General features: G+C 44.4%; 1 protein-coding gene across 1 annotated transcript in view; it reads left to right on the top strand.

Moving 5' to 3' along the window:
• Window positions 1-2,191: 2,191 nt before the first annotated feature.
• LOC120584712 (O-acyltransferase like protein) overlaps window positions 2,192-12,027 on the top strand; it is a 55,435-nt gene continuing 45,599 nt past the window's right edge. The window contains exons 1-3 of the mRNA XM_039840597.1: window positions 2,192-2,581; window positions 3,113-3,236; window positions 4,052-4,166. Coding sequence (XP_039696531.1) covers window positions 4,100-4,166 — 67 coding nt within the window. The 5' untranslated portion in view covers window positions 2,192-2,581; window positions 3,113-3,236; window positions 4,052-4,099. The remainder of the gene's footprint in view (window positions 2,582-3,112; window positions 3,237-4,051; window positions 4,167-12,027) is intronic.

Here is a 12,027-nt window from a genome sequence, read left to right as displayed (position 1 = left end):
CCAGCTTCGGTCTGCGTGGTTTGGGTGTGAGGCTGAACTGGAGACTTGGCTACTGTCAGTCTTTCTTGTAAAAAAGAACATTCTCTTGTCACATCCATTTCCACCTCCCTACTATCCCATTTGATTTTGGTGCAAATTTTAGGAAAGGTTCTTAATTCCCTGAGTGATGGAACTTTCGTTATCTTAAGCCTATGTTTTTCTGGGAGTTTGCTCATTCGCGTTTGCTGCCTTTGTTGGAAAGGTAGATCTGGGAGTGCCCAGCATTAGATCCTGAATGAATTAGGGTCTTAGCAGGACATAAATAGCACATTAAAAGAGGTTTAACGTAAAATAAAAATTGAAGGGATTACATACAGAGCCATGGTCTGAAAGAGGGATGTTGAGACACCCAGGGACTGGCACTGGTGGGGAGCAGGCCTGCTGAGCTGCGTCCGAGCTGGAGCCCCAGAACAGGGTTTCTCCATAAGAGCCAGAGCCACTGGGAGCAGGAGGGCATGGGAGGGACATTACAGAGAAGCTGTCTCGTCACACTCAAAGATTTCCTGCCTGCACCTTTCACTCGTCAAAGCCAAATAAAAGCCAGAGGACAAGGAAGCCCCAGAAACAACCTGTAATGTCAGCGAGCGGGGCACAAAGCAGGACAGAGAGGGATGCGTGATGGATCTGGGGTGCCAGTGGGAGACGGGGTGCTGGCAGACAACCCAGAACGCACTTTCAGAGGTGCCTCCTCTGCACCCGTCTTCTTGTCAACATGCACTTTATCCCCTACAGGCAGGCTGTGAGCTGGAACCGTTACTCTGCACTCTGTATTTACCTTTTTCTAATTACCTCACCAGGTTTATCCTAAACCCTTTTTCTAGTGGCTGTTTTTACTTAAGGAAACAGAATAGCACTTCCCAAAAAATTTTCTTTACTAGTTCCTAAATTCAGTCTACAAGGTTAGTTCTGACTCCAAGTAGCATGATTTATAATGTTTCACAGCATTTAAAGGAACTGATTATTCAATTTGCTATTTTATTGCAAGCTGCTTGTCCTGGAGCTTTTCTTCTAAATTACACTACCAGGCAGGTCTGTTTCTCAACGCAATCCTTTGCAAGACTATTTGTATCTAGGGGAACTCTGTAGTTAGAGTCCACTATGTCTGATTTTCGGGTCAAGTCCAGTTTAATTTAATTGGTTATTTCTGGAGAATAAATACCATTTATTTGGTGAAAGAGCATAGAAGGCATAGATCTGATTGGAGAGGATGGCGTGATGCTGGCGAGAGTCAGGAGAAGCAGAGCTGCGTGTGTCAAAGGGAAGGACCCTTTCTTGAAAAAGGTAGAAGACATCGCTAAGTAGAGGTAATGATTTTGTCAAATGAGTGTCTGATACCCTTCCAGCGTTGGGGACTCTGCCATTGTATGACTCTCAGCAAGAGATGGATCTTGCCTCTTGCTCCAGAAGCCGGAAGGTGACCCCTGGCAGCAGCCTAGCCTCGGGCATGGGATGCCCAATACTTGGCCAGAACAATGCTCCTGCTTTGACTCTTCTGCAGATCATACAAAGCAGGGACAGATTAAATTTATTCATTCTGGTGCATGGTGGCAATGATCGTGGTGGCCGTAGGCAGAGAGTTACATCCAGCAGCTACTAGTTGTGAATTGCACTTGTCAGTCAGGGGAAGGGAAGGACCGAGATGCGAGAGGAAAAGACATGGACATTCCTCAGCCTCTCTGCCCCCTGGGGAATCAGTCTGCCTTCAAGGAACCACTGAGCTGTCGTGGCCCCAGGGAGTGCTGTCGTCACGGCGGGGACGCTTCAAAGCTTAGACTCTCGCTCGCCTCTGAATAAGACACCACCCCAACAACTTGAGGATGTCAGTTATTGTAGAAGAGACCAAGATAAACAGAAGCGTGTGCCTTTCAGTAGCTACGAGACCCCAGTGGACCTTCCGTTGCCCGCATCCTGTCCGCTCACCGACCTCATCTCTCGCCACTGCTTCCCGGCTGTTGCTTTAGCGCACACGCTCATTCCCTCCACGGGGCCTGGCACTTGACTTCCCTTCGTCGTTATTCCCCGCGTGGGCCTTTTTACTTCAGGAGTCACCTGCTCAGAGAGCCTTTCTGGGTCACTTTGCTGGCGTGCGCCCTCCCCCAGCGACAGCACACGCACACAGCTTCGCCACTCTCCATTACGCTGCCCTGCACGATTTTTCTTCCCAGCACTTACACTCCTGACATTTTATGCTGATTTGCTAATGGCCTGCCATCTTCCAGATTCATGTCCCGAGCCGTCCATGATCTCTGCCTGCTTTCTAATCTGTGGTCTCCATTTCCTCTCGTTGCATGAGGCGTGGTTTTCATCCGGCAGCCTGAGAGCAGCAGCTATTAGTTACGATTTTCCCCTCAGGTTGATCCTTTTCCTTGTCAGCAAAAAACAAATCCTTGTTTTCTCAAATTCATTGCCCGGTGATGAGAGGCCTAACGCTCTTTCCTTTTCATTGAGCTAGTTACTGGACTAAAATGATTGCGGCGTGAATGGCACCAGCGAGATGATTGCTGCTGCCTCGGGAAGTGATAAAGGCCCGCTTTCGGGAAAGGTAGGCGTTATTTATTTTCACGTCCTATTTTTATGCCTAGCGCATCGCCTGGCATAAAACAGGTGGTTAAAATGTCTTCATAAAAAGACAACAACTGAGTCTCCTTGAACCTGATTAGTGATCTTTTTTTTTTTTCTTAAGGCTTGGGACAAACATTAGAAGAGTCTTCAGCTATTACTAATTTCCCGAAAGTAAGATTACCTTTTGCCTTTTTATTTAAGAGGTATTTTAAAATCATTTAGGTGGTTTTTATACTAATTATTAAAAGTAGGTGTGTATTCTGCTCACTATTTTGTTTTCTCCCAGTCGACAAAAGATGGAGTATTTATCACTGAATTCCAAAAGCGTTTTTATATTTTCAATGACTACACTGTATCAACAACTGACTTGGAAATAAATCCAAGTTTTAGAGATTTTTTTCTATTTAGTCACCCAGAAGAGGGCCCTCACTGGAACATGACCATGCAGGAACCTTGATCTTGGACTTCTAACCTCCAGAAAAGTAAGAAACAAAATTCTGTTGTTTATAAGGACTGGTCTGGCATTTTGATACAGCAGCCCCAACAGACTCAGCCAAAGGTCTGGGACACTAGAGGCCACTGTGAAACCATGACCCACAGGAAGTCCAGCTGAGTCTCAGCCACTCACGGGCCAGGTATGGACTCGTTCCCACAGTGTAAACAAGGTTTGCATCACATTTTAAATGTAATTAGGGAGGTTGCTATTTAAAGAGGCCCTTTCTGGAAAGAAAATATTTACACCCTGAGGAATCCAGACCCACACGTTTCATGTTTCCTTAAAGCAGATGAGCATTGTCTCCATGGTTTTCTGTCAGCATCATTTCCTTCCCAGGATGTGTGTTCTGAGCCCCACGAGATGATGTCCTTATTTATCCCACTCCTTCCGTGGGGGAGTTCATCACTCCCACACCTATGTTACTTTCAAGTGGGGCAAACACATGAACAGATGCGTGGAATAGCCAGATGATCACGGAGAAGTTCTCCTTTGCTGATCGCTTCTCCAAATGTTTTATAGGTTGGATTCATAATGATTCTGGGGAAAAACTCCATATTGCCTCATACCATCCTCGGTATATTTTTAAACCCAGAGATCTATGTAAGACCGTCTAACCAGAGAAAATCTGGCCTTATCCATGTTAATCTGCATAACTAATGGAAGCCAGGTGGTCAGCAGCCCCCATATCTACAGTGAGATTTTACCCAACAATAACAAGTTGTGTATAAATTGGTTTCCATGGTTTGTGGATCTCGGCCGCTTTGCAGGTGGCTGAGGAGACACAGCTTGTTTCTGCCTGTTAAGGAGTGAGCAATGTCATATTTCCCCTCAACATGTTATAGACTAGTGTTTCATAAATATATAAGGCTTTTTGTCTAAGAGGGGAGCTTTATCCTGACAGGTTAAGGAACAATGATGGTCCTGACTTTACTATTTTGTCTACTTTCTTTTCAGTTTCTATTACCTTTTGTTTCTCCTGCGAGAAATATTTCTCTCAAGTGCATGCAAGACACTGATGAATTCCTTTCTGATCTGAATTCAGTGGAGCCCAAAGAATACGCTCTGAGAAGTAAGTTGGTTTCCTTGGCCTGTTGGGTAGGTGAACAGAGGGGCAGTCTGAGGTTCGTGCTGGAGTATTCTACGAAAAACTCTTGAGAGTTAAAAATACAGAACTGAATAGAGAGGAGGAAATGAGCCTCCATTTACAAACTACGCCAGGAAATTGAGAAGAGAAAAGGAATTTTTTTTGCAGAAAGCAATAGAGGAAGTGCTATCAATCCTAGCCAGAAGGCATCTTCTGAGGACCAGCCCCTTAATAAGACGAGAATGGTTTATAAATTGTATGATGCTGTTTACCGTTATTGGAGTTGATAACATTTCATTGTCGTATGACAGAGCTTGCGTTATTTCTTTTTCTAGACAGTCTGCTTTTGAGAATAAATTGCTTCATTATTCAGGGACCGAGTCGTGCCCATTCGATGTTTGATAGTAAATTTCGAGGAGCATGCTGGCGAATGGGCTGGTTCAGGCTGGCACAATTTCGACTGTCGCCAGACCTCTGTACATGTGATATAGATGGTTTCAGGCTGCCATAATTTATCCTTTATTAATTGCCCCAAATTATTCTCACAATGAAAGGGATACATACCTTCCTGTCAGAAAGGGGTAGGAAATGTGGGGTAACCTCTCTGGGTGAATGGTTCATTGTTGATGCTGACGGAAACCACTGACAAAAAAAAACGTAAAAACTCACTCTTTCCAACACCAGAAAAACTATCATAGCAATTTCCAGGTCCATTTTGAACACATTCATTTTCTGTTGGAAAACAATCAGTAGTATAATATACGTCCTAAAGATAAACGAAAGTTTGATCTAATAGTGAGTAATTCAAAATAGCACAAAGTTTGAAGTAATTGCCATTGGGCACTGGATTAGATGTCCTGATATTTAATGAAATGATAGGAAGGATAAATCCAACGAATTTAATAGCCACCTTCATGTCCCATGCTGGAATTGATTTTGTTTTGCTGCAACACTTGGTGATATTGACAGGGAACATTCTGACAAACCCAGGCCAAATAAGCTGGCCAAGAATCTCCAGAAGGTACAATGACTGGCTCAGATTCCTGGTGATCAGATGGTGGCACATATTATCATCATGAGTCACAGCCTTGTTAACACTTTATTTGCCTTCATAAGTCCTCTATTCATGTACCAACGATGTTTCATCTGTAGAATCTGAAAAATTGAAAATCATTTCTTTTTTCATTTATTTATTTATTTTAAAAAATGTTAACATTTTATTATTTTTTTGATTAAAAGAAAAACGTCCCCGAGATGAATGGTCCAAGAAAGATTTGCATGATTTACATAAATAAGATAGATGACCATTGCTTAGTTTAATAGCTGAATGCTGCCGTCTTCAGTTATTTGTACTGATTTTCGTTCTACCATCTAGTATCAGCAAACACATGACATTCTTGTTTTGACATTTGCCTCAGATTTCTGAGCCCAGGACTTGGTTCTGACCTTTTTTCTCAGCATGGTTTTCCTGACAGTCATGTGGATAGAAAAATAATAAGAGTCAATAGAGAGAGAGAGCACTTTTTCGTGGCAGGCACTGTCCCCAGCCCCGTACAGGGGTTCTCTCCCCTGCGGGGAGACTGTTTTTATCATATCCATTTTATAAATGAAAAACTGAGCCTCAGAGATATAAAGTATTTTGCCTGAAATAAGTGGCAGAGATAGGATCTGAGCCCAGGTCATCTGATTCCCAAGCCTGTATTTTCAGTTCCTGCCTAAAATAAGCAACGAGTGTGACATTGGGGGGGAAATGGGCAGCAAAAAGGAGCGAGGCAGAGCTGCATGTATTAACATGGAGGGAACACGCAGGAATACGTCACGAAAAAAGTTGTAGAATAATAGATACAGTGCACGGAGTTTTTAAAATGCACATTAAGGCGCTCTCCGGCTCTGGGAGACATGTCTGTGGGAAACGAATGCCTGAGAATAGTAACCTCCAAATTCAGTTAGAGGTTGCCTTGGAGTGGGGGGGACGCGACCGGTGACAGCAGATTTCAAATGATGGGTCCAGTTTTATTTTTTTAAGCTGGGTGAAGGGAGCACAGATGTTTCTTATTTTCTTCTTATGCCCTTTTAATAAATTAAATGTTATATAAAAGTCCACCCCCAATCCAAAGCATAGAGATGATATTCAGCAGGGCGAGGGTCTACGGAATAAGGTTGAGGCAGAGGATCCTTGAAATTCGGGCAGAGATGTTCGGCCTCGCAGAAGGGAACTAGAGTCATCGCTGTCTTGGAACAGGAGAGAGACTTACGGAGACTTAACGTGGCTGTGGGAAGGATGCGTTAAAGGGTGTAGATGTTACAGGAGAGAAGAGGATAGCAACATGGCTCCAAGAGGAGGTTCCACGTCTCCGTCCTTCTCTGTGTGCTTTCTAACTGGATGCACGTGCCGCATCTTAGAGGGGACAAAATCCATCATTTTTGTGTGCTCCGATTTTGCCGCCCTCTTGGGTCGCTGTCTGATTTTATCCCCCTCTTCACTGCCTAAGTCCTCAGGCCAGTGGTCTGGCTCCCCTGCTTCCGGTTTGGTTTGATCCACAGAAATTTAGATTCAGTCTCTCATCATATACGAAAATGGCGCCGTAAAAGATTTCTGCCATCCTCCCTCCTGATTAATCCTTTTTTTCTCAATTTTCTCTCTCCTTGTCCTCTATGGTATTAACTGGCTTCCTCCTTCGAAGTCATCTATTTCTAATTCAGGGACAGTTTCCTGTCTAAGATGTTCTTCCTCCAAGAGGATCGGTCTTCTCTCCCCTCCCCTTTCTCTCTCCACCTGACTCTCTGCACGTTGCTCCAGGCATCCAGGCATTTGATCCTTTTCTCATCCTACTTTTCTTGTAAACGAATCACATTTTAGGGACAAGGGGCAGAGCCATACAAATCATGCTCATCCTGGCTCACGGGGCTCTCGTCCTGTTTAGGCCAATGACCACCTGTGTGGCTGGCCTCACCCAAGCCACAGTCCCTTTGCTAAACAAGTTTCCTCAGCTGTGAAGTGGGGAGGCCGTGTTTCACAGCCTGAAAATCTGCGGGAGTTTTTATTAAAATTCCAATGCTTGCTCCTTTTGGCCTTATCATATATGTTCTAGAAAAATGATTTTGTGTCTCTTCTTCTGAATATCTTGTCCCATCTTTTCCCTGGAGAAGGGCTCCCGGAAGCTAAGGCTCGTGGTTTATGCCCTGTTTTGCAGGTACTGGGTATGTATGTGTATGATTGAAAGAGTGGAACACCAGAATGTTGGAAAAAAAACTGTTGAAAGGAGACACTGAGGCCATGTGACGTTCCTTTGGTCCTGTTGGACATCTGGTTGGATATTTCCGCAGGTCTTTTGCCATGACCCGCTGTGTTCTCTGACTTTAACCACTCAGGGATCTCAGCTCTCCGTAAACTTCTCGTACCTTCCCTGAGCACACAGCTGCTGCTTCGGTCTAGGCCCAGAGCTTCCCCAACCACGCCTCCCAAGCTAACTAGTAGCATCCCAGAATACCCGCTAGGAGAGGGTTATGGGTTGAGCTGTGTCTTCCAAACAGATATATTGAAACCTTAACCCCTGGTGCCTCTGGTTGTGACCTCTTTTCAAATTAAGGTCTTTGTAGATGTAGCCAAATTAAGATGAAGTCATACTGGAGTAGGGAGTGCCCTAATCCAATGACTGACGTCTTCATAAGAGGAAAATAGAGACATACAGGAATGCCACGTAACGACAGAGCGATGTGTCTGCAAATCGAGGAAAGCCAAGGATAGCCAGCCACCAGCAGAAGGTAGGAGAGGGAGATGGGACAGAGCCTCCCTCAGGCCCTCCAAGAGGAACCAGTGCTGCTGACTCTTTGATTTTGGACTTCTGGTCTCCAGAACTGTCAAAAAATTTTTGTTGTTTTAAACCGTCTAGTCTGTGGAAATATGTGAAGAGAGCCCCAAGAAACAGAGTTCTAGCCTCTCAAACACACCCTCTAGAATAAAACAGCGTGTGTTTATTATCTGAGATGAAAACAAACAAACAAGGGAAAAAACAAACAACAACAAAAAAAACAACAAACAAAGAGCCATCAGTCTCAGGTCCTGGAACTCATTCTTCTTGAGAAGTAGCAGACCTACCCGTGGCTGTTTCGTAAAGCCCAGCCAGACCCATCCGACACTGTCTGCAACAGAGGCCTTGCGGGGGAGGCTATTTATATGGAATTAAAACTGTGCTCAAGATACTGAGGCCCCATGGTTTCTGCGTTTTCACATGATTTCTGCATTTTCCTGCACTTTATTCCTTAGGGACAGAATGAGGGGGAGGAGGAAGCCTCTGGTTCCCAAGCTGCCTGCAAAGCTTTTCATTTCCTGTTTCCCCTAATCCTTGAAATCTTCCCCAAGCAGCTACTTTTTCCATAAAAGCATTCTTAACCCTTCGGGTCCCTTCTCCCCAGCCCCTCCACCAAGTCCCTCAGCTCACCCTGGTGGCCAGGTGGCTGAACTTCCTGCTCTGATCGCTTACTCCCTGGGGCTTCATCGGTCATCTTCCGGAATGATGATTTCATGTCTCCTGTCTGCGTGTCTCATCTTCTCCTGGAAGCCAAGGCCTGTGGTTTATGCTTATGGGAGGCCATCCAAAGGAGACATTCCCGGGGCTGGCCAGTCCCTGGCCCCAGCCGAGCCTTTGTTCTCCGGTCACCAGCGGAGAACCATCTACTTGATTTGCAATCTCAGAATGTAGCCTCTTTCCCCAGCCACCCAGTCTGGAGGACATTTTACTTAAGGCCAGCCCCTTCGCCCGTGCTAGAGCTGGGAACAGAAAAGATGCTGAAACCAAGAAAATGTTCCCCTAGAGAAAGGGTGACACCATGGGCTCCACTGAAATTTCTGGGCTAACTGGATTTGTGATGTCCCTCCTGTGATAGGCTGACACATGCCCCCCAACAAGATATCCACATTCGAATTCCTGGGACCTGCGGATGTCACCTTGTATGTTATACTTCGCAGATGTAATTAAGTTTAAGATCTTGAGATGGGGAGATTATCTTAGATTATCCAGGTGGGCCCTAAATTCAATCACATGTATCCTTAGAAGAGAGAGGCAGAGGGCAATGTGGCACACAGAGAAGGTGATGTGACTGCAGAGGCAGAAATTAGAGCGATGTAGCTACCAGCTAAGGGATGCCAGGCTCTACCAGAAGCTGTAAGAGGCCCAGAATGAATTCTTCCCTGGAGTCTCTAGAAGGAGAGCGGCCCTGCTGATACCTTGATTTCAATCCAGTGATACCGATTTTGGACTTCTGGCCTGTAGAACTGTGAGAAAATAAACTTCTGTGCTTTCGAGCCACAAAGTTTGTAGAAATTTGTTATAGCAGTTACAGGAAACTAATACACATGCTATTCTTGTTCTCCAAGTTCAAGATTAACAGTTGACCAGACTATTTGCTATTAATGCTGAAGATGGTTATTACTTTTAGGATTTGTTTATGGCTTAGCATGCTAGAAGCTTTGCTGCCTTCAACTTCATGGCATAGGTGCATCTATATTTTAAAATTAATGACCATTGACCAAGATCTTTTCTCCATTCAAACTCAGATATTAATCAACTCTGCATTTTAATATCTGTATATCTTTACTATCATGTTAGAAAAAAATTTGTCTGCCAATTAGTCCAGCAGAATCAAAAAGAGTTTTTAATCTTTTGATAATGAAAACTTGGAACAACTGCCGTGTGATTTGAAGTAGCAGGTAGGATTGATCATTAATTATTTTTATTCCTCCCTTCCTTGACAATCACAGTGGATTTTGACTTGGATGGTGCCCATGGCCAGACACCTCAGGTTCTTGACAGAAATTAATAAAGGACAAAGCAGGAAAAGGGCAACTTGCCTATTTGTTCATAATCAGAAAGGAAGCTAATGCGATTGAAAATTTCCATGGCATACAAAATAACCTCAGCTAGAAAACCATAAATCTAATCCAAGAAAACCAGTTTACACACCAAAACACCAATTGGAAAGAGAATGAGAATTTGATCTTCTCTAGTGAGAAACTGGGTATCCCTCTGCTTCATCCTTCAGACTGTTACCCGAGGGTGAAGACAAACCCAGTACTGACACCTCTCTTATCTCTATCTCCTTCAGACCCACAGTTTCAGATCCTTGAACTTCAAGCTACAGAGTTAGGGATACTCAGGTAATGATGGAGAAAGGAATTTGGAAATCGTTTAGTCTATTTGTAATTAAACACATTCAGTTTTTAAATTGCTGTGTTATTTTCCTTGACACAAGGGAGGACCTCAAAATACATTGGTAGAACTGGATTTGGGGCAATTAAACATAATTTTTTCAGTTTATTTCGACTCAGTAAATGTTTATTGAGCTCATCCCGGGAGATATCTATGAATGAAGACAGGAACCCTCCGTCACACGGGAGGCAGACAGGTGAACAAGTCACGCCTTTTGGTGTGATACACTAAGTGAGAGTCTGCAGTGCTTCTTGGGGGAGACTATCCTGCCAAGGCCTGAAGGATGATTCAGCACTTGCCAAGCAGATGGAAAGAAGGAACATTCCAGGCAGAAAGTGCAGACAAGTGCAGGCCTGGTGTGTCCCATACGGTGGAGCAGAGGAAATGGCTCTGGGTGTGGGAGGATGAGCCTAGAGAGGCAGGTCGGGTCACGAAGGGCCTTTGAAACCACGCTCAGTCTGGAATTAATCCTCAAGATCAGAGCACTCAAGCCTGGCTGCACATAGGATCACCTGGGAAATTCTGAAAAACAGTTAATGCCCAAGCTCCACTCATGACCAATAAAAATCTCTCTGTGTGAGGGTGGGGCCTGGGTATTCGGATCGTAAAAAAATGCTCCAGGTGAGCCTAATGTCTGCCCAGGGTTGAGAATCACAGCTCTAGATCAGAGATCTACAAAGTTTTTCTCTAAAGGACCAGACAGTAAATATTTTCAGCTTTGCGGGCCATATAGCCTCTGTCGGAACTGCTCACTCCCATGCAGGCATACCTTGTTTTATTGTGCTTTGCTTTCTTGTGCTTCACAGACATTGCATTTTTTACAAATTGCAGGCAAGTCCCCACACCCCACCCCAAAGTGAAAAGATCACAGCTCACTTTCTTGCCATACTTGCCTTACTTCCGTGGTCTGGAACCAGCCTGCAGCATGGCTGAGGGATGCCTGTCTTGTGAAAGTAGCATTGGCAATGTGTAGACGAGCGAGCTGGCTGTATTCCGATCGTTCGATGCATTATTGTTGATCCGCAGTAGACCCTCCTTATCCTCAGTTTTGCTTTCTGTGGTTCCAGTTACCTGTGGTCAACCTCAGTTCGAAAACATTATCTCGAAAGCTCCAGAAATAAACAGTTTATAAGTTTTCAATTTCGGGCCATTCTGAGTGGTGTGACGAAATCTCACGCAGCCCAGGACGGGATTCATGCCTCGTCGGGCGTCTCCACGCTGTAGACACTCCTGCCTGGCAGTCGTGCAGTGGCTGTCTCCGTTATCAGCTCAACTGTCCTAGCATTAGTGCTTGTGTTCAGGTCACCCTGATTTTGCTTAATGATGGCCCCAAAGTGTAAGAGTGGTAGCAGTTCGGATATATCACAGAGAAGCCGCGAAGTGCTTCCTTCCTTTAAGTGAAAAGATGAGTTCAGTACAATAAGATATTTTAAGAGAGAGATCACGTTTACGTAATTTGTATTACATTTATTTTTATAATTGTTCTATTTTATTAGTTACTGTTGTTAATCTTGTACTGTGTCTAATTTATGAATTAAACTTTATCATAGATATGCACAGAAAGGAAAAAACATAGGGTTCAATACTCTCTGCGGTTTCGGGCACCCCCTGGGTAACGTACCCCCCAGGTGTAAGGT

The sequence above is a fragment of the Pteropus medius genome, unplaced genomic scaffold (genome assembly GCF_902729225.1).
Source record: "Pteropus medius unplaced genomic scaffold, Ma_sr-lr_union100, whole genome shotgun sequence".
NCBI classification, from domain to species: Eukaryota; Metazoa; Chordata; class Mammalia; order Chiroptera; family Pteropodidae; genus Pteropus; species Pteropus medius.
Note: the sequence above shows the minus strand (reverse complement) of the source record. Positions and strands in the feature narration are given on the sequence as shown.